Source organism: Podarcis muralis, chromosome Z (genome assembly GCF_964188315.1).
Source record: "Podarcis muralis chromosome Z, rPodMur119.hap1.1, whole genome shotgun sequence".
Lineage (NCBI taxonomy): Eukaryota > Metazoa > Chordata > Lepidosauria > Squamata > Lacertidae > Podarcis > Podarcis muralis.
Genome location: NC_135673.1, coordinates 38,861,656 through 38,883,837, shown reverse-complemented (window position 1 = coordinate 38,883,837; position 22,182 = coordinate 38,861,656). Strand labels below are relative to the sequence as shown.

General features: G+C 43.6%; 1 protein-coding gene across 10 annotated transcripts in view; it reads left to right on the top strand.

Annotated features, from left to right (window-relative positions):
* Positions 1 to 22,182, top strand: part of GRIA3 (glutamate ionotropic receptor AMPA type subunit 3) — a 207,609-nt gene that overhangs the window by 146,795 nt on the left and 38,632 nt on the right. For 6 of the 10 annotated variants that reach the window (XM_028714213.2, XM_028714212.2, XM_028714211.2 and 3 more), the window contains 2 exons: positions 17 to 215; positions 17,679 to 17,926. In XM_028714213.2, coding sequence (XP_028570046.1) covers positions 17 to 215; positions 17,679 to 17,926 — 447 coding nt within the window. Of the gene's footprint in view, positions 1 to 16; positions 216 to 17,678; positions 17,927 to 18,636; positions 18,752 to 22,182 lie in introns of all 10 variants that reach the window. The other 4 variants (XR_003704514.2, XM_028714209.2, XM_028714216.2 and 1 more) reach the window with 3 other exon arrangements.

The window sequence follows — 22,182 nt, the reverse complement described above, 5'->3', positions numbered from 1 at the left end:
ATCTCCTCTTTCTTAGATCTCTCTCAGGGCGAATTGTTGGCGGCGTCTGGTGGTTCTTCACCCTCATCATTATCTCTTCCTACACTGCCAACCTTGCTGCCTTCCTTACGGTGGAAAGGATGGTGTCTCCCATAGAAAGTGCTGAAGACTTGGCTAAGCAGACTGAAATAGCCTATGGAACTCTGGATTCAGGCTCAACCAAAGAATTTTTTAGAGTAAGTTTCCTGGTTTTTGTTACAATGGCTAAACTATTTCATTATTAGTAGTAGTAGTATTTTTAAAAAAGAAGAAGCACAATCACCCTTTGTTCACTCAGCATGTTTGTGTATGTGGAGAAGGATTGCAGCTACTGGAGCTGCTCCATCTTCAGCCTAACACATGAATGTAATCTATGTGCACAAAACCTATATGCATGTAGGCACTGTGTGTGCAATTAAAAGCTCTGCAAAAGTTTCATGGAGAGAAGCAATGGATGTAAGGGAGAAGGTCCTAGCTCAATAGCAGAGCAGCTCAGTCAGTAAGTATGAGACTGCTAATCTCAGGGTCTTGGGTTTGAGACCTACATTGGGCAAAAATGTTCCTGAACTTCAGGGGGTTGGACTAAATGGCTCTCCAACTCTGATTCCATGAGTCTATGATTCTACATACCTTGCTTGAAGAAGGTCCCAGGCTCAAATCTGGCATCCCCAGTAAAAAAGAAAAGACTTCTAACTGAAATGCTGGAAAGCAGCTGCCAGTCAGCACAGACAACATAGGTAGAAATGGTGCTGACCTCCAGACAATGCTGGGCTCAAATCAATGCCATCTCGCATGGCCAGTTGTCAAGGATGAGCGGAGTTGTAGATGGACCATACCACTTGGTACAAGGCAGCTTCCTGTGTTCCTGTAGATGTGTAAGCCCTGTTCAGGGTGGAGGGAAGATCCAGCAGGTACATTTCTCCTCCCCTTTTAATGTGATTACTTATATGCTAATAAGTCTCAAAATAATCTTTGTATATGTAAGTACGCTTAACATTCCTGGTATGGTACACTGTAATTTTGTTTTAGAGGGAGCCTTTTCATAATTAAGTGACCTCATTAACATGCCATGGCAAACCATAGTTAATGGATTGCCTTTCTGGCTTGTTTCACTCCTTCCTGTTCATGTGGAGAGGAAACAAACCATATTCCCTGGCATAGCATTAGGTCTGAACCAGAGACCATGGCTTATTTTGCTCTCAATATGCATGGTTTGTTCTTGGCTTACTGACTATGGTTTGCTGGAGCAAAGCAAAACAAGAGCACTGATTTGAACATAGCACAAAGCCAGAGATTGTAATTCATTAGTTGGCAGTACAAGCAGGAAGGAGTGAACCAGCCCTCTTAGGCCCCATCTGCACTATACATTTAAGGCAGTATCAAACTACCTTTGGCTTTCCACAAAGAATCCCAGGAACTGTAATTTGTAAAAAGTGCTCAGAATTGTTGGGAGGCTATTCTCCTCAGAGAGCTACCCCGCATTAACTGCAGCTTGTCATACTGTCCAAACATAACAAGCTGTGGAGAGCCGCAATTATGGCTTGTTTGAAACAAGCCACTTGAGAGACATGGCAGCTGGATTGTTTTGGCAAACCATAGTTCAGATTAACCACAATTTAGGGCTTGGACACAACACTAAACTGTGGTTAATCAAAGCAAAAAGGAAATGCTTGCAGTCAATGCACAGTTGCACGAGAAGAGAAGATGGGTATATGAGCTCATATCTCATTAATATTGCATTATACCACGCAAAATGGTGTTCTCCATATGTTGTCAGACTCCAACTCCCATCAGCCCCAGCCAGCATAACTAATGCTTAGGTATGATGAGAGTTGAAGTCCAACAATATCAGGAGGATACCCCTGCATTAAACCATAGTTCACTGTAATGCCCATTTATTGTGAACATTACAATAAACTATGGTTTAATGCAGGGGTGTCATCCATGTGTTATTGGACTACAGCTGCAGTGAGTGACTAGCAGAAAACCTCCCCCCCCCCCATCTCTACAGTTCTTCATGCATCCTAGATCTAGGAGTCTGTGCAACAAAGTCTCACCGCAAACACTCAAGGATACTTTCTTAATGCTTTTGGCAACTGTCTATTTTCATCTGCTATCTCCATCTCCAGAGAGTTGGATGCTATGGCCCTTCTGTTGTCTTCAAACTGTGATTCAAGGGATAGGTGGTGTGTGTGTGTGTGTGTGTGTGTGTGTGTGTGTGTGTGTGTTTAAAAAAGATCAATTGCTGGCAGAGAGGAAAAGATGGGGGTGCATGCACCCCCTCTTCTTTTATCTAAAAAGAAATCCTTTCTTTCAAGTAATGAAAGGCAAGTGTTGTTACAAGGTGTAAAAAAAGGAAATCATTAAATATCTGAATGCTGCAATGTACAATTAAAAGAACTGGGTGCTTTATTGCTATGTCTCTTGGAGGAAGATGCATCTGGAATTCTAAATAATATGTAAAGGGAAATCTAGTGCAATCAAGAGAGGTGGTTGGTGGGAGAGATGAAATTGACTGTGGCAGCATAACTTGGAACTTCTCTGACAGCTAAAATAAGGACTTATGTACCTTATAACTTGGGGTCATAGTCAGGCTAAGACCTTGGGTGTTTGGATTCCAAAGGGAACATTTTCAGATAAAGAGTCCACTGAGGGCTGAAGAGTTGGGTTGGGTCTGGGCCCAGGGTTACGGCTTAAGCAGGAGCTAAAGCAAGGGTGGGGATGCTGTGGAACTGCAACGTCCATTGCCCCTAGCCATTGGCCATGTTGGGTGAGGTTGAAGGGTGCTGAAGCCCAACAACCTCTCAAGAGCCATTGGTTCTTAATCCCTGAGCATAAGCTGAGGAAACAGGCTGATGCTGAAATGCATTGGACAGGAGGTCTTGCTCTGTTGACTAGGTATGGGAGAATGTGACACTCTATTTCTTGATTACTCGTTCATTGATTACTGCCCCTTTACCCTTGAGACCTTATCAGGGAAAAACACAGGATGATGATGATGGTAATGATGATGACGATGATAAGGTGCGCCTTGCACTACCTGGGGATTTGTTGAAATATTGTGATCCCTGGTAAAGGTAAAGGGACCCCTGACCATTAGGTCCAGTCATGACCAACTCTGGGATTGCGGCGCTCATCTCGATTTATTGGCCGAGGGAGCCAACGTACAGCTTCCGGGTCATGACTAAGCTGCTTCTGGCAAACCAGAGCAGCGCACGGAAATGCTGTTTACCTTCCCGCTGGAGTGGTACCTATTTATCTATTTGCATTTCGATGTGCTTTTGAACTGCTAGGTTGGCAGGAGCTGGGACCGAGCAATGGGAGCTCACCCCGTTGCGGGGATTCAAACCGCCGACTTTCTGATCAGCAAGTCCTAGACTCTGTGATTTAACCCACAGCGCCACACAAAGACTTAGTAAGGTTTTCTAATTTATATTTAGACACACACACACACACACACACACGAGATCTGCTTTTGAAAGTTCCATTGCCCCCCAAATAATAATAACAATAATAATAATCCAGTTTCTCCTCTGGCATAAGGGGTTGCTCCTGGAGGACCAAACTAGATGCTTTGGTTAAAGATGCAGCAAAAGATGCAACTATGTATCTTTGGCTGTGATCATACCACATGTTTAAAGTTTATTTAAAGGCACACGGGGGTCGCACCCATACTACACATTTAAAGAAGTGTTGTACCCCTTTAAGCAATCCTGGCTTCCCTCAAAGAAGCATGAGAATTCATCCTTCACAGTTCCTAGAACCCTTAGCAAACTACCGTTCCTAGGATTCAATGGGGGAAGTCTCATGTGTATTGTATTTGCTTTGATTGCATAGCATGGGCTGCTGGAGAGATGCCTTCTGCACAGCACAGTTCTGCACCTCTCACATTTAAAGTGCAGGGCTTCCCCCTAGGAGAATCCTTGGAACTTTACCTCTACAATTCCCAGCCCCCTTAAAAACTACAGTTCCCAGGATCTATTGGGGGAACTGTGAATTTGACAGTAATTCATTACAGGTGTGTGGGGTGGAGGATCCCTACTGGGAAGGCAGCACTTGGGAAGGGGAGACTGTTCTCTCCACTTGTCTCTTCAGATGGGATCCATTCAGCATGCAGTGAGTTTTGTTTCTATGTATTGTTTTGCTTCTAGTTTTTTATGGTTTTAAATTTATTTATTTATACTCAGTTATTGGAATGGGAGTGCTGCAACTCTCAGGTCCTGTTTGCAGGCCTCCAAGGGTCCAGAATCCTGTCTGCAAACTGGACCCGAGAGCAGCAGCAAATGGTGGGTGCAAATGCTTTAGAACATGGGAAGAGCCTGCTGGATTGGGCCAATGGCCCATCTAGTCCAGCATCCATCTTTCACAGTGTCCAACCAGATGCCAATAGAAGGTCTGTAAGCAGGACCTGGGCTCTGTGGTTTAGACCACAGCGCCACCCGCATCCCTGTGATCCCTGGTATGATTCAGTAAAGGTCCATAGTGTCCAGCATCCTGTAGATGCCTCCTGGAAGCCTATGACCAGAACATGAAGGCAATTGTGCCTCACATAGTCTTGCTTTCCAGCAATTGATACTGAGTCAGATACTGCCTTTGAACCTGTAGGTTCTCTACAGTCACTATGGGTGATAGCTGTTAACAGACTGCTCATTTTAATCCCTGAATTTGTCTAATCCTTTTTTAAAGTCATTTGGGTGGGTGGCCATCACCACATCTTGTGGCATTGCACTCCACAGATTAATTACATATTCTGTTGGGGTTTACTTCCTTGTGTTTCACTGGATCACCCACATCCAGGTTCTAAAGTCCTGAAATGAGGGGCCTCTTTTGCCTTAACCCCTTGTTCTCAACCTGCATCTTGTTATACACCACCTTTGTTCCAAGCTAAAAAGCAATGAACACTTCAGCCTTTCCTCATATGACACATGCTCCAGTCCTTTGGTTGTTTGGATTGTGCCTTTCTGCTCATTGTCAGTCCTCTTCCTCTTTCTTTCTGTGCTGAGAGGAGTATTCTGGTGCCTGAGCACAGATATTATTATTATTATTATTATTATTATTATTATTATTATTATTTAATACATTTGATGTTAGCCACTCTGAGCCCGGCTTCGGCTGGGGAGGACGGGATATAAATAAAAATTATTATTATTATTATTATTAGTCACTCAGCAAGGTCTTGGAACATGAAGTTCTTGGTTCATGTCCCAGAATATCTGGCACTTAGCCATGTGCAGGTGAGAGGTGCCTAGGTTAGTCCAATCTTTGGCCTCATTAGCAAAGCCACAAAGTACTAGTCACTAATGTTGTGGTGTTGTTTTTAATGAAATGGGAAACACTTACTATTTGAAAGTGGAATCACACCAGCAATTCATTTTATGTGAGCAGATGGTAATGAATTTCATCTGCTTCAGAACTGGGCAGCATCCAGCCAGCAACCTGTTTTATACAACTGACTGTTTCCCTAGCCGTCATAATGGTTTGGTGGCTGGCAGGACTCAAACTTTATAGGTCAAACATTCCCAATCTTAAAAAATAAAAATGCACCCTGAGTTCTCATGATATGGTGTTCTCATTTGTGTATGTGACGTTTTCACAGCAGAACATACTTTATACTCCAAATAGCTCCTGAGCTCCTGCAGCTTCCCAACTAACAAGTTATTTGGCAACCAAAGGATTCCACTTAGTCATGCTGGCCACATGACCTGGAAAAACTGTCTGTTGACAAACGCCAGCTCCCTCAGCCTGTAAAGCAAGATGAGCACCGCAACCCCAGAGTTGTCTGCGACTGGACTTAACTGCCAGGGGTCCTTTACCTTTTTTTCTTCTTATTTCTAGTTAGCAACACTAGGCCCTTTTGCAACAATGCAACACTTACAAGGGCGGTGCTATAAATGGCAGTCAATGGGTTTTGTGCACTTTTATCCACATTCTGGAATGCTTTTATCCCAATGGGATAGACATTGGGAATGTTTTAGCATTTTTAGTGTAATCCTTGATTCTAAAAACAATAAAAATTCATTTTATTTCAAAATGATCTTCTACCTCTGCTGTCCAATGCAGTATACCTCTGTATGTATGTTGCTAGGAGTTGCAAGTGATGAGAGTGCCATTGCTGTCAGGTTCTGTTTGTGGTCTTCCCACAGACACCAAGTTGGCTACTGTGAGAACAGGATGCTGGACTAGATGGGGCCATTGGCTTGATCTAGCAGGCTCCTGTGGTGCCATGGTTAGAGTGTTGGATTAGGACCTGGGAGACCAGGGTTCAAATCGCCACTCAACCATGAAGCTCCCTGGCTGACCTCGGGCTAGTGACTGTATCCCTTAGCCTAACCTACCTCACAGGGTTATTGTGAGGATAAATGGGGAGAGCTATGTATGTCACCTTTATCTCCTTGGAGTACAAAGTTGTTGTTTTGACAGGACATTGCATGACTAAAAACTGAATGCATTGCAATTGGGTTTAGGATAATGTAATGTATTGTGTTAAAGTTGCATAATGAATCTGATTCTTTCTGTACATCAGAATTAACAAGAGGATGATGGAATCCATAATTAGAAAAAATATATATAGCATGGTGTCGCCATTTGTTTTTGATAATTCCAGTAGATCCAAGTGACCCTTGTACCCAGTTAGTACTCTGGGGAGTGGGGGACCTTTTTCAGTTACACTCTCTTTCAGACAACCATTCAGGGGATACATACCAGTGGTGGGCAAGACATAAAGCAAAAGTGGGTAAAGCAATTAAAGTAGGCTAGTTACCTCTCTAAGTAAAGATAAAGGGACCCCAGCCGTGGCCGACTCTGGGGTTGCGGCGCTCATCTCGCTTTATTGGCCGAGGGAGTCGGCGTACAGCTTCTGGGTCATGTGGCCAGCATGACTAAGCCTCTTCTGGCGAACCAGAGCAGCGCACGGAAACGCCGTTTACCTTCCCGCCGGAGCGGTACCTATTTATCTACTTGCACTTTGACGTGCTTTCGAACTGCTAGGTTGGCAGGAGCTGGGACAGAGCAACGGGAGCTCACCCCATCTCAGGGATTCAAACTGCCGACCTTCTGATCGGCAAGTCCTAGGCTCTGTGGTTTAACCCACAGTGCCACCTGCGTCCCCAGTTACCTCTCTACCCTCCCTCTAAACAAGCAAGAACGATTATTGAATTTCAGTGGCACATTCTAGTCAGGCAAAAACACTCAAAGAGTGTGCACATCAGGCCAAGGGGAAAAGAATGTAGCCAGGGAACGGGAGTGATCTGTGGAAAATACCAAGTACCAGACAGAGGGGTCTAGAGGCCTGCATTCAGTCCCCGGGGTTGAAGTTCCCTACTCACAGAATTTAGTGGCAAATTCAGACGTGCAGAGTAACTTCATTATAGTCTCAGCCACACACTCTTCTAAGATTATACAATCTTCTAATATTATACAGAAATAATCATTACAGATCCATTGTACTGACCAGTGCAGATCTCCATATGTTGCCTTTCAGCTAGATCTACTTTTCCGTGCATATGCACATGGGCAAATGATTTGGAGTGTTCCAATATTTTCTTTTGGAGTGACGTGGTTTTCCTGAAGTTCCATTGTATGTGGCAGAACTTGCACACCGTTTTCTTGAAACTGAAGCATCTTGTGTTTTCAATATTGCCAAGAGCTTAACTTTGGAGCATACAGGAAAAACCACTACAGTATTTGGTGTTCTTTACACACAGCTCCTTTCACTCTGGCTTCAGTTAGTGCAAAGAGTGAGAATATTCCTTTTCAGTGGCTACAAATTTCCTCTTTCATGTTGATTGGGCATCTCTAGGTTGCTGGAGACGGGGATCCTACTAGGGCCCTGCTGCAGAAATAGTAACAGGGCCTCGACCTCCTGTGATACCAGACTACTGCACTTCTGCCCACGTCTGGTCCTAAAGTGAAATCTTTTATATCTTCATAGCAAAATTTGGCATGGCTGATAAATGGTCCCCTTTGACTTGCATCCTGCAAATCTTCCCTCCACTCCATTTAACCTCTAATTGCGATTTGCAACACACACATGAGCAAATTTCACTCACTATCTCATGAATATTTGCTTGCAGAAGATACTAACTGTGAGACCTGAGACTTTGTGCAGGTCAGAGAGCAAAGCATGAATTGCAAAGTTGTTGAAGTGAAACTGCAGCAGAGCTTCAGCTAACGGGTTAACTTGGTAGCTAGGAGAACGTATCACTGGAGCAAAGCAGCCAGAGCCCCAGGGAAATGCAATCACTCCCTGTTTCCGTGTTCTACTTTTGGGAGAACAACTACGCGATAATGATAGTGACATTGCCTGAGATAGCTAAGGCTCCATATTCTTCCCCCCACCCCCTAACTTACTGTACCACTTTATATAACTGCTGTGTCACATGAATAGGTGCTTGTTAGAAGAAAATATATAGCTTCTCTGTAGGGACGCAAGTGTGCAGGTGATGAATTGGTTAGATTATTAATTGACGAAAGACCTTCTGAGCGATTGAAGAGGTGTCCTAAATGAATAATAGGTATTTTTACAATTTTTTTTATAAAAAAAAGCTTACAAACATCACGAATGGTAGATCCTTTCACAGAAGAGATGTCCAGCTCTGTACATCCCTCATTTAGGATGGCAAAGAATCCTTCAGAACTTTAAAAACTACCATTGATTATTATGGCATAAGCTTGAAGTGTTTTCCTGAATGCATCTGGAGTAGAATGCAATCTATGAAAGCTTGTATCAGGGGAGGGGAGCCTTTTTGGGCCTGGGGGCTGCATTGCCTTCTGGGCAGCCTTTTGGGGGCCACATGTCAGTGGTGGTGAGAGGCCAGAAACCTCTTGAAGTTTGATTGGCTGGAATGCAGCCAACCATACACCTACCCACTTTTGCCTCTGGGCCTGCTCATCACCAGCATGCAGCCCCCAGGAGGTGGTTCAGGAGGCGGGGCATAGGCAGTGGCACTCAATAGGCTAAGGCAGCAGTGAGGTTGTGGTTGTTCCCTGGCACCACCATTGCTCAGAGCAGTGGTTCTCTGAGCCACAATTTCAGAATAAAGATTTGCTAGCACCAGACCAAATTCTTTCTTGATAGGAAATACATTGGAAAACAAAAAGAAACAACTCCTGGCAGTGCTTGATTTTGTAGTACAGAACACAACTATTTCATAATATGATCGTGGGACATCTAGAAAATTATTTTTTTAAAAAAACTCAGCTACATAAGAACACAAATCATTCCCAAAATATAATTATAAACGAGACTCTTACATATGTACCTTAAGTATGTATACAAACTCAGTGAGAGGTGTGAGCTTGCCTGGTAATGTCATTTATATCAGGTTCAATTTAAGACAAACTCTCATCTCCTCATCAACACAAAGAATCCTTTCTCTTTTCTAATTTTTCATATTTGTCAGAGTTTAAAACCCCTCTTTGTGGAGAACTGTAGAACAATACCCAATGCTCCTGGAGAGAGGGATGGATACTGTTTCTGGTTAGAAACATATAACTGTAGAGTTGGAAGGGATCCTGAGGATCATCTAGTCCAGGGGTCAGCAACCCACGGCTCCGGAGCCGCATGTGGCTCTTTTACACCTTTGCCGCGGCTCCGGGGCTGATACTAGTGAGGGGTGGAGGCGCATTGTGCGCCCCGACACTCCCCACTGTGGCAGGCGCTGTACTGGCTGTGACGTCGCATGGGGGCGGTGCGTGCATTAGTCATGCACTGTCCCGACGTCACCTTCCCGCCCGCTGTCAGATTGGAGGGCAGCAGCATGCATGCTTTAAATGTCGCAATGGTTTTGCGGCTCCCAGGTTTTTTTCTTCGGAAATGGGTCCAAGTGGCTCTTTTTGTCTTAAAGGTTGCAGACCCCTGATCTAGCCCAACCCCCTGCAAGGCATGAATCTCAGCTAAAGCATCCATGACAGATGGCCATCCAACCTCTGTCTAAAGACCTCCAAGGAAGGAGAGTCCACTACCTCTTGTGGAAGTCCACTGCTGAACAGCTCTTACTGTCAGAAAGTTTTTCCTGATGTTTAGCTGGAATCTCCTTTCTTGTAGAATCCATTGGTTTGAGTCCTACTGTCCAGAGCAGGAGAAGACAAACTTACTCCATCCTTCCTGTGACAGCCCTTTAGATATTCGAGGATGGCTGTCAGATAGTCCTCTGTATCAAAATAGGATAGCTGCCTTTGACAGCCTTTTCCTCCAGATGGGAACCATTTACATATATCCAAATGTAATGAATATGCCACTGCTGTGATACTGTGGGATACCTGGGAGAGGAGGAAAGAAACAATCCAGAAGTGAAGTTGTCTTAAGTCTACAGCTGTGGCAGCTTATCTGCATGGTAAATCTTTAAATTACATTCAGCATCTAATGACTCGCATTTGTACAAGTAGATATGTAAGCTCTGCTGCTGCATAACTTGATGCCACAGTTGTAAGGACATGGGGAAATAAGAAGAGCATGCTATCTCTCCCCCCACCTCCAATGTTTTTGTATTATGCTATGCTACACTGAGGGGGATGTGGGTGGAACTGTGGGTTAAACCACAGAGCCTAGGACTTGCCGATCAGAAGGTCGGCGGTTCGAATCCCCGCGATGGGGTGAGCTCCCATTGCTCAGTCCCTGCTCCTGCCAACCTAGCAGTTTGAAAGCACGTCAAAGTGCAAGTAGATAAATAGGTACCTCTCCAGCGGGATGGTAAACGGCGTTTTCGTGCGCTGCTCTGGTTCACCACAAGCAGCTTAGTCATGCTGGCCACATGACCCAGAAGCTGTACGCCGGCTCCCTTAGCCAATAAAGCCAGATGAATGCCGCAACCCCAGAGTCGGTCACGACTGGACCTAATGGTCAGGGGTCCTTTTACCCTTTACCTTTATCCTACACTGAAATGCTTAAATGCTTCTTTGAATCTTCCTGCCACACTTGCCATCCTCTCCTGCCACACCAATGTGGTGCATCCCCAACTCACAAGCCACTCCATACTCACAAGCCGCCAAAGCTGCTCTTGGGCACTTTCTGTGTCATCCTAATCAACGCTGAAGGTAGTTGTGCAAATGAAAAGGGAGGGACAAAGTGCAATAAGCAGTTAACATATAAAGACATCCATAAGGTTGGATGCCCATTTGGCCAAAGCACCAGGTTCTGAGCTTAGCTTAAGTCACACATATACTGTGCAGGATGAAATGATGTTTGTTATTTTCCTGCCTTAAATGACTGCTCTATCTTTGGGGACAGGAGCTTCATTGGAGAAAGGATTCTTTGCTTGTATCCTCTGGGCATCTCGCTTAGCCTCTGAGCTCTTAGCGTTGTACACTGCACTAGGTTTCCAGAGCAATCTTGAAATGCTCCCAGGGCCTAATAATTTCTTCCCTGCAGGCAAAGCAAGAAAATATAGGAAGTGATAGCAGTCCCAGCACACAAAAGGATCTCTCTTATTCTTAACTATTGCTTACCAAGAACAAACCTTGGTCACAGCTAGGGAAGGGGGAAGAATTCAATTTAGTTCACATTTAATGACAAACCTACTTAATTCATGCTTTCCAAAACATGGGAACCAAAATACCTGCCATCCTTCAAAATTCACACTCTGTCACATTTTTGTAAAATAAAAAATCAAGATTCCCTGTGCTCTGCTCCACTCCCTCTTTTTTCCTGCCCAGGGTAGCCCTATCTTCTGCCTGCACCTCAGAGCTGGGGCAGCAGCCTCTCCTCCTTGCTTGATCTCCAGCAACCACTACAAGCTGCCCAAGGGAAGAGGGTGGTGGCGATGGCCAGGGAGAGGTCAGGGAGAAGCCAGAGAGAGGCAACAGAATGGTCTCTTGCAGCTGCAGTTGCCGCCGCCGCCACCACCACCTAGGACAAGCACCAGCTCAACCTCCTTCCCAAGCTTGGCGATGGTAGCACTGGTGGAGCTGACCTTCTGATCAGCAAGTCCTAGGCTCTGTGGTTTAACCCACAGCGCCATGCAAAGACTTAGTAAGGTTTTCTAATTTACCGTATATTTAGACACACACACACACACACACACACACACACTTACCATCTTCTTTTGAAAGTTCCATTGCCCCCCAAATAATAATAACAATAATAATCCAGTTTCTCCTGTGGCATAAGGGGTTGCTCCTGGAGGACCAAACTAGATGCTTTGGTTACAGATGCAGCAAAAGATGCAACTATGTATCTTTGGCTGTGTTCATACCACATTTTTAAAGTTTATTTAAAGGCACACGGGGGTCGCACCCATACTACACATTTAAAGAAGTGTTGTACCCCTTTAAGCAATCCTGGCTTCCCTCAAAGAATCATGATAATTCATCCTTCACAGTTCCTAGAACCCTTAGCAAACTACAGTCCCTAGGATTCAATGGGGGAAATCTCATGTGTATTGAATTTGCTTTGATTGCATAGCATGGGCTGCTGGAGAGATGTCTTCTGCACAGCACAGTTCTGCACCTCTCACATTTAAAGCGCAGTGCTTCCCCCTAGGTGAATCCTTGGAACTTTAGTTTACCCCTACAATTCCCAGCCCCCTTAAAAACTACAGTTCCCAGGATCTATTGGGGGATTGTAATTCATTACAGGTGTGTGGGGTGGAGGATCCCTACTGGGAAGGCAGCACTTGGGAAGGGGAGACTGTTCTCTCCACTTGTCTCTTCAGATGGGATCCATTCAGCATGCAGTGAGTTTTGTTTCTATGTATTGTTTTGGTTCTAGTTTTTTATGGTTTTAAATTTATTTATTTATATTCAGTTATTGGAATGGGAGTGCTGCAACTCTCAGGTCCTGTTTGCAGGCCTCCAAGGGTCCAGAATCCTGTCTGCAAACTGGACCCGAGAGCAGCAGCAAATGGTGGGTGCAAATGCTTTAGAACATGGGAAGAGCCTGCTGGATTGGGCCAATGGCCCATCTAGTCCAGCACCCGTCTTTCACAGTGGCCAACCAGATGCCAATAGAAGGTCTGTAAGCAGGACCTGGGCAAAACTCTTTCCCCCCCCACAGTTCCCAACAACTGGCTTTCAGAAGCATAGTGATTCCAACCTAGAAACTGATGGTCTGACCCTGAAGGAATTTTCCTAATCCTTTTAGAAAGTTGGTAGATACTTTAAAATGCACTGGTGGAGGAAATAGGGACAGTCCAGGCTCAAATGAGAACCTGGCTGGCTTTTCTAATTTTGGGACTGTCCCTGGTTAATAGGGACACTTGGAGAGTGCGTTGTTCTGACTGAGTGCTAAAGAATGGGTTTTCTTGGGGAAAGAGAAAACTGCTCAGACCCATGGCTAGAAAGCACAGGACAAGAGGAAAACTGCTCAGACCTGCCCTTTCTATGCATGGGACAAATGGAAATGTGGATGAGCTCTAGCTCTAGTCAAGAGGACTTTAGACAGTCCTACTTAGAGATGCTGGAGATTTTATTTGAGGATTTAATGGATTTAATGGGTTGAATCCAACTAAGTTTTTACCCACAGTTTCCCCACTGAAATTAATGGACCTATATTAGCCACATTCTACTTTGAGTAGAACCAACAATGAATACATGCAAAGCTCTATTACTGATCCAACACCCTTCCCAGTGATTACAAAATAGTAGCTCAAGGCAGCTATCTGTTTTCTGTAGTGAAAGTAGTGTGGTAGTCTTCTTAGTTATTTCTGAGAGTTTCCAAAGGAGCATCAGGAGTTGCTGATAATGTCTATTTATAATCTACAATAAACATCTGGTTGTAGAAGGTAGTTTTAATCTCTCTGAAGGCCTACATGAAAGACTTAGAAATATGTTTGCATTTGAACTGTCCCTAAAAACACGCATGCAAAACAACCCCCCAGAAAGCTATCATCATTATCTCTTGAAGTTGTAAGAAATATTTGCCTCTGGTCTTCTAAAGAGCAGTATCCAAAAAAAGGAAAATGGATTTTGCAGAGTACATAAGAGAAATCACTTCCATTTGTGGGCTTCAAGACTTGGCTTCTCTCCATGTGTTTGTGATGAGGGCAAGCCGAATGTAGGAAGCTGGATTGGAAGGAAGTCTTTTATGTACCACTGCATTTTCACCAGGATACGATAATTACATCAGGCCACTGAACCCACTTGAGTTGAGATCAGAGTAATAGGGAAAGGACTGTGGCACTGTACAAAGCACATGCTTTTGCATGCAAAACGGCACATATGATAATGGTGATGATTTCAGTCGCTTGACATATAAGGAGTCACCAAGGAACTTGCAGGATCTTAAAGCATGACATAAAGATATCAGAAAAAAGAACAGTGCATTGTAATAAAAGCAAAACAGCAAGCCCCATTTTGTTCATTTGCCAGCGTGATTTGGATTCCAGTGGGCATTTGTTCCTCTGCAAACCAGCAAAACTCACTGCAATGCCAGCCTGGGAAAACACCCATTTCCAGGTGTGGTTTGAATATAAACAATGCCTGCAAATAGCCAGTTTCAAAGGGGCTTGCTGTCAAAGCCCATCAGCTGATCAGTGATGTCAGTGAGCTGTGCTTGCAAAGAAACAATCAGGGCACGCTTGAAGTTCCCCAATGTTCCATTGCAGCTTCATTTTATATGACATCTGGTGTACGGCCAGTGGGTGTGGTTTAAAGAAAATGGGCCAGACAAGGAACCCTACCATGCCTGCTTAAGCCCATGGGCCAGAGGTTGCTCACAGCATACTAAAAGTTTGAAATAGAGAGTTATATGGTCTTGGGAGGCTCACTGATTTCCTGCAAAAGGTTCGAACAATGTGCACTGCTAAAACCGTTGCTTACTATTTAATACAGTGTTTTAGTATGTCCCCCCTGCTGTGTGTATCATCAGCCAAACTGAACTCCTGTGGTCTCAGGGCTGCATTTGAATCTACCCAATGGAATGTGAAATCCCATTTTCTTTTTCTTTTTCCCCCCTGTCATTGGGATTCCATGATGGGGCAGGATGGAATTTTAACTGCTGGTTTCTCCTTGCTGGGCCAGCAATTCAGAGAAGAAGAGCGCTACCGGAAGAAAAATTGGCAACCCTACCTGGGGCTAACAAATTCGAGCTATGTTTTCCATACTTGTTCCCCATCAGCTCTTATCAGCCACTCACCCTTTGTTTATGTAAAAAGGCAGAGACACACAACCCAGTTCACCCATAATAACAGAGATGCAGGGAGAATAAATATTTGTGATAGCCCTATTTGTGATCTCCTGTGACCTTGACTATCAGGTTCAGGTTCCACACAGGTGTTTGCAACGAGGCCAGCACCATTTATCTTAGACCAAAGATGGGAAACCTGTGGTTCTCTGGTTATTGTTGGACTCCAGCTCAGCTCCAGCCAAGGATGTTGATAGCAACTTCTGGAGGGCCACAGTCTGTCCTCTGGGAGGAAGAGAAGGAGGCAGACTAGGTTATTCTTAAGGGGAGAATGCATAGCTAGCTCACTCCCAGTGCATCTAGGTTGGCCCTCGCCCAGCAGTGTAGCTAGCCACTCGGGTGCCCAGTGTGGTGCATGCGTCCTGCAGCTGGGGGCGGGGCAAACTGCCCATGGGGACAGGGCGAGCCAAGGCAGGGTGCACTGTGTGGAGCCTCTCTGCAGCCTCCCCCTCAGCTGTAGGGTGGCTGAGGTGGTGGGCAGACACAAGCCCCACGCTGCTCGAAAAAGCAGCGCAGAGCTTGCAGGCAGTTCGCCCGCCACCTCCCCCTCAGGAGAGACGCATGGCTCAGGCACACTGCAGGCCCCGCAGTGTGGCACCCAGTGCCTCGTGCCTCACACCTCACCTATCTACCAGTGGGAAAGGAAGAGGGGTGCGTTAGGGGCAGGAGTTATTTTTTCCAAAAGTAAGTGAGCCCAATTTTTATTTATTTATTTTAAAAACACATATTTTTGCCATTTTGCCACCCTCCTCAGTGATGACATCCAGAGTGCCGCGCACCCGCCGCACCCGCCGCACCCGCCGCACCCCCTTCCTACACCACTGCCCTCGCCACATCATATGGTCTGGTGGGTCTGGTTAGCTCCTATAATAAATGGATTTTTGCATGTTAATTCTGCAAATTCAGTGGGTTTCATGATGTTTTGGTATTGTAAGATGATTTATTGTATTTAATGTTTCCGCTTCATTTGCATAGCAGCCAACCTCTAGGGGCTGAGGTCCCTTCAGCCCCCCAATAAAATATTTGAGGGCTCCAGAGCCCCCAAAGTTGATGAGCGTTGCCATTCAAATGGTGTGTGCCCCATGTCATGTGATCACTTATGCAGGATGGGGCTTACCTATTCCCCTCCCCTTCTTCAATATTTTACTTTATTGAAGTTGGGATCCCTGTTCCCTTGTCTAGATTTTGTCTTTTATATGGTACTGCTTAATTTTGCTGGATTTGGGGAGACATTGGAAGCTGCCTTATACGGAGTCAAACCACTAGCTCACCAAGCACAGTATTGTTTAATTTATTTATTCTCATATATATATATATAATTAATATCTCATTATTTCATTTTTAAAATATCAAAGTGGTTTACAACAAAAATGCATAAAGCCATACAGTAGATAGATAGATAGATAGATAGATAGATAGATAGATAAATTTATTGTCATTGTCCGTATATACACAGTATACACAACAACGAAAATCAAACACCCACCCAAAGACCGGGTTCACATACACATTTGCACGTATCTCCATCACTCTCATCCTATTCAGACATAATCTATAAAAACATAACATAATCCAGAATATAACATAACCTATTAAAGGCATAACATAACCTAAAACCTATCTCATTGCTTCCTACTCCCTGCTTGCTATTCCTTGCAGCTGGCCCTGAGATCATTATTTAGTGCAATCAGAGCTCTTGGATAGAAACTATTCAGAAGGCGTGTGGTTCGTGTTTTCATTGTCCTATATCTTCTGCCCGAAGGCAACAGTTAGAAGTCTACACTGACTTTCAGACAGTCTCTCCCAGCCTTACCAAGAGATGCCAGGGATTGAACCTGGGACCTTCTGCAAGCAAAGCAGGTGTTCTACCTCTCACCTAGGGCTCTTCCCAACAACATAAATCTCTTTCTGATCTCTTTCTTGATGAAAAGTGGTACAAAAATATTTGTATGAATGAATTAAACATTTGAACAAAATATATTAGAAGTAGGGGGAAATGGCCTATGCTAGTGGTTCCCAAACTATTTCCCCTATGGACCTCTTGGAAATTTCCAAGAAATTTGGCAGACCACTTAATGATTTTTCTGCTTGTTTTAGCGATTACAATGAAGTGTTCTAGATGCTCTATGGGGTTTTTTAATTGTATTTTTATTTCTTCCTTTATTTCTTTTTACTTTATTAGACCTTGAATTCCATAGAATTCAAACTGTAATGCAATATAAGAAATAAAAGAAGCAACAAAAGAAGTGTGAAGTCTGAAGAAGTGTGCATGCACAAAAAGGCTTATATCCAGAACAAACTTAGTTGGTCTCTAAGGCGCTACTGGACTATTTTTTTTGGTTTTTTATTTATTTCAACAAAAATACAGTTAAATATAATCATGAGTATTCATTTCAGACATGCCACGGACCAGCTGAAGGAAGCTCAATGGTCCACAGGCCACAGTTTGGGAGCCCCTGGACCCTGCTAAAAATTTTGTAAAGTGAGAAATTGCATGTTAACCTTTCCTTCTTCCTCCACCCCAACTTCCTGTCTTCTACAGAGATCCAAAATAGCTGTCTATGAGAAAATGTGGTCGTACATGAAGTCGGCAGAGCCATCTGTATTTGCCAAAACAACAGCGGACGGGGTAGCCCGCGTGAGGAAATCTAAGGGGAAGTTTGCCTTCCTGCTCGAATCGACCATGAATGAGTACATTGAACAACGGAAGCCTTGTGACACAATGAAAGTTGGTGGGAACCTGGATTCCAAAGGCTATGGTGTAGCAACTCCCAAAGGCTCAGCATTAAGGTGGGTGGAATAATATAACAATATCCATGTTGTTATAGTATTCCACCTACCCTGATGTATTGTGTTGTCTTTTTCTTTCTTGTGGATTTGAGGTAAACTTAAAAAAGTTTTAAAAAAAAAAAAATCAGTATTCCATGAAGTTAAATAAGACGGTAAATTATGGTTTCATTGACTTTAATGCATCCATTTTTTTTTCTAAATGTTCTCTCCGTGTTGTCCTTTCCGATTGTTTGTTGCTGTTTTTAATTTTACAGTCCAGTGGCTTTTTTCAATTTAAATGGTAAAAGCCCAAGTTAAAAACCGCCATACGTGACGGGTGTTAATTGCATGACGTGGTGTTCTCGTCGCCTCTTTTTTTAAAATCCCCTCCTCCTCCTCCTCCTCCTCCCCCTCCTTATTTTTTCTCAAAAGACAATTTCCCCATCCCGCACACTTCCGTTTTTTAAGCAAATGTTTAGATCCTCCATGCCACCTTTCCAATATTTAAACCCTGTTATTTGCTGTAACAAACACGTTCTCTATATAGCTCCACCTCCCTGTGAAAAACCAAAAAGAAAAAAAAAGTGAAAGAGAGAGAGAGAGAGAGAAAAGAGGAAACAAAAATTACCGGCCAATTTGTCCTCCTTCTGCTCCTTTCTTTATACGTTTTTTAACGACTTTAACCGAGCATCTGTGCATTATTCTTACGAGTTATGTTTTATCGTTTCAAGAAATGCTGTTAACCTGGCAGTATTAAAACTGAATGAGCAAGGCCTCTTGGACAAATTGAAAAACAAATGGTGGTACGACAAAGGAGAGTGCGGCAGCGGGGGAGGTGACTCCAAGGTCAGCCTCAATGTCACCACAATCGGGTACCTTAGTCAAGAGTAATCGGCAAGGCTGTTATTTTATGCATCAGGGAAAAAAGAGCCTGGAAGATGAGAAACCATATTGAAACGATTATGTTCAAGTCACTTGCTTGTCCAGTAGCTTGCAAGGCTCAGGGAGGGGGGATTTTTTTTTCTTCTTCCCCCCTTCCTTTGCACTGCTACCGTTGCAATCAATCCTGGGTCCTTATTTAACTAACAGAGAGAAAGAGAGGAGAAACCAGACTGAGGGTTTCATCCAATGCTTGTCATACTCAAAGTTGGCCCACTGAAATTAGTGGGCATGGTTAACTGAGGTCTGTTAATGGCATTGGGTCTGCTCTGAGTATTACTTCGCTGGATGCAATCCAAGGAATCCTCTCTTGTTGCATTCGTTGAGTCGGATGTGGTTATATGATGGGTTATGGATTGAGTGGGATGGGTTATATGAGTCTCTGCTTATACACCAGCAGTTTTTACTGGGCCAGTCTGTCCCCGTTTGTATGTGGCCTCTGGTAGGTGCGGCAGGCAGATATGTTTCAAGGATTTGCTCTTCAGATCCCAGCCAGGGTTGCCAAATGTTAGCCTTGTGTCTCGGTTGCATATCTAGCACAGGGCACTGAGTATTTCCAAAAAAATCAGAGTTCAGATATGTAAATAAGCTTGTTTGAAAATAAGTTTTTTTTGTGTGTGTGTGTGTGTGTGTGTGTGCACGCGCGTGTGCGTGCGTGCATGTGTTCGAATGTGTTAGATTGCCAAGACCTTTGCTGAAAATGAATTACTAATTTTCTCAAGTTATATATTAAACACTAAGAAAATGAGGAGGGGGAGTATTTAAGTTTAGAAAGATACATTTGAAAAATCATATTGTTTCTGAATTTGCTGGCTCTTTAAGCTGATAATTTTTCATTGCTAATTTTTAATACATATTGTTGTATATAGCTCAGGTTAATGGATACTAGGATAGTTAAATAACCAGATGCTCAGTTTGTGATTTGTCAGAAAGAAAGAAACAATATCCATGTTGAATTTTTAAAATAGGGTTTCTACTTCCTTCCCTGCCTTCGAGATTTGCAAGTGTCCCTGTTTGCCAGGAGCAGTCCCTGATTTACTGAAGCCGTCCCAGTTTCTGATTTGATCCCAGAATGTCCCACTTTTCTTTAGGACATCCTTATTTTCACTGGAGAATGTTGGACAGTATGGTATTATGTGACCGAAGGAGATAAGCAACTACACAACCTTTAGAAGACACCTGAAGGCAGCCCTGTACAGTGGTACCTCGGGATGAGACCAGGATCTGTTCCAGAGCCCCGTTTGCATCCCGAACAGAACGTAAGACGCAATAGCGCGTCTGCGTGTGCGCGGGTTGCGTTTCGCCGCTTCCACACATGCACGTGATGTCATTTTGACCATCTGCACATGCATGCGCGGCGAAACCCGGAAGTAACGCACTCCGTTACTTCCAGGTCGCCGCAGAGTGCAACCCGTAAGCGCTCAATCTGAAGCGTATTTATCCCAAGGTATGACTGTATAGGAAAGTAGGGCATCCCTCTTCTCATTGGAGATGTGTTGAATGCTATGGATTTGACTAAAAGGTGCATATAAGTTTTCCCCACCAGCAGGTATTGTGATGATGCTACGCAGTTAGGCATTGGGGTGTGCATTGTTTGAGGGTGCATAAACCCATGGCTTGTTCCTGCAATACAATGCATGTTTCAGTTTCACAGCCCTTTGTCAAATCTAATAACCCAGCTAGGAAAGGGATATTTCATTAAATTAATCCCATTAATTGAAAAGTAATACCCTGAAGAATTCCATTAAATTCTCTTGGCTGCTGTTCCTCTCCCCCCTCCATGCAATCTACTCTTTTAAAAAAAAAGAGCCAACAATAATTTGTAATTACTTTCTGTAGTTAACCAACCCACTTGCAGGAAGATTATTGATGGGGAAACGTGCAGGCAGTTAATACAGCTCCCCCCTGAATTTCTTCATAAATGATGCTTCTATCAGCAGAGCAAGTGCAATAATCATTTACTTTAATCATATTGGATAGCAGCAAAAGCTGTATATGATTAAAACAAAGGAAGTTTTATGCCATTTTCTTCACTTCTCTAGTCATTACCACTGGGAATAAAAGCTAGGGTTGGGGAAATATCCAAGTATACATTTGAGCTCAAAGGCTTATTCCGTAGCCCAACCTTTACTATAGTGTAACCGATGTTTCTGAAATACTTAAATCCCCTCTTGTTCATAGTCGTATTAGGTAAGGTGTCCAGAAGGAGTAGAATTTGAAGCAGATCACAACCTTCTTTTGAGAGTCTAGGTAAAAAGATATCTTACTGCCTCTGAATAATATGATGTGGCTGGTTGGTTGTTTGGTTTTACATTTATATCCTCTCATTCCTCCAAGGAGCACAGAGTGGGGGAGGGGCATACACAGTTCTCCCCTTCCCTCATTTTATCCTTACAGAACAAACATGTGAGGTAAGTTAGACTGAGGTAAGTTACCTCACAAACATGTGAGGTAAGTAGTAGTAGTAGTAGTAGTAGTAGTAGTAATAATAATAATAATAATAATAATAATAATAATAATAACAACAACAACAATAATAATTTATTTATTTATACCCCACCCTCCCCGGCCAAGACCGGGCTCAGGGCGGCTAACACTGAATAGAAATACAGTAAAAACATTTTAAAAAAACAACAACAACAACCAGTTGATTAAAATGTAAGTTAGAATACAGTTTAAAATGCAGCTTAAAATGCTGCCTCGTTTTAGTGGTAGCCTATAGATCAAAGCCATAAGGGGAGAAAACGTCAAATATTCACGGGGCCAATTATACATGCTGGTCCTACATGGGTCAGCAAAAAGAGCCAAGGGAAAATTTATATACAAATCCCATATAAGGGGTTCCATTAAAAAAAGAGGGGGGGTTTGACTGAGTGGGGGTTTGAACTCTGGTCTCCTAGGGCCTAGTCTGTTGCTCTAACCACTACACTATATTGGCTCTCAGTGGATAGTATTCACGATGACCATATAGTGCCTCCGTAATCAAAGGCACTATGCCTCTGAATACCAGTCACTGAGGAAAAATGGTGGGAGCAAGCTATTGCTTTATTTTCCAGCTTGTGGGCACCCTAGATGCATCCAACTGGTCACTCTCAGAGCCAGGGTACTGCATTGGACAGGATCTTGACCTAGCAGGACTGCTTTTTCCTAATAAGTCAGATTCTGTTCATTCATGCCAAGCAGAGGAGAATGCTGGCCCTACTTGTCATCTGGTTTGGTCACTGTGAGAACAGGGTGCTGGACTGATCAAGCTGCAGGTCTTTTCTTATGCTTAAAAAAACCAAATATAGGCTTCAGTTATAACATGGAGATACAGCTGAAAGTCCAGGATCCAAATT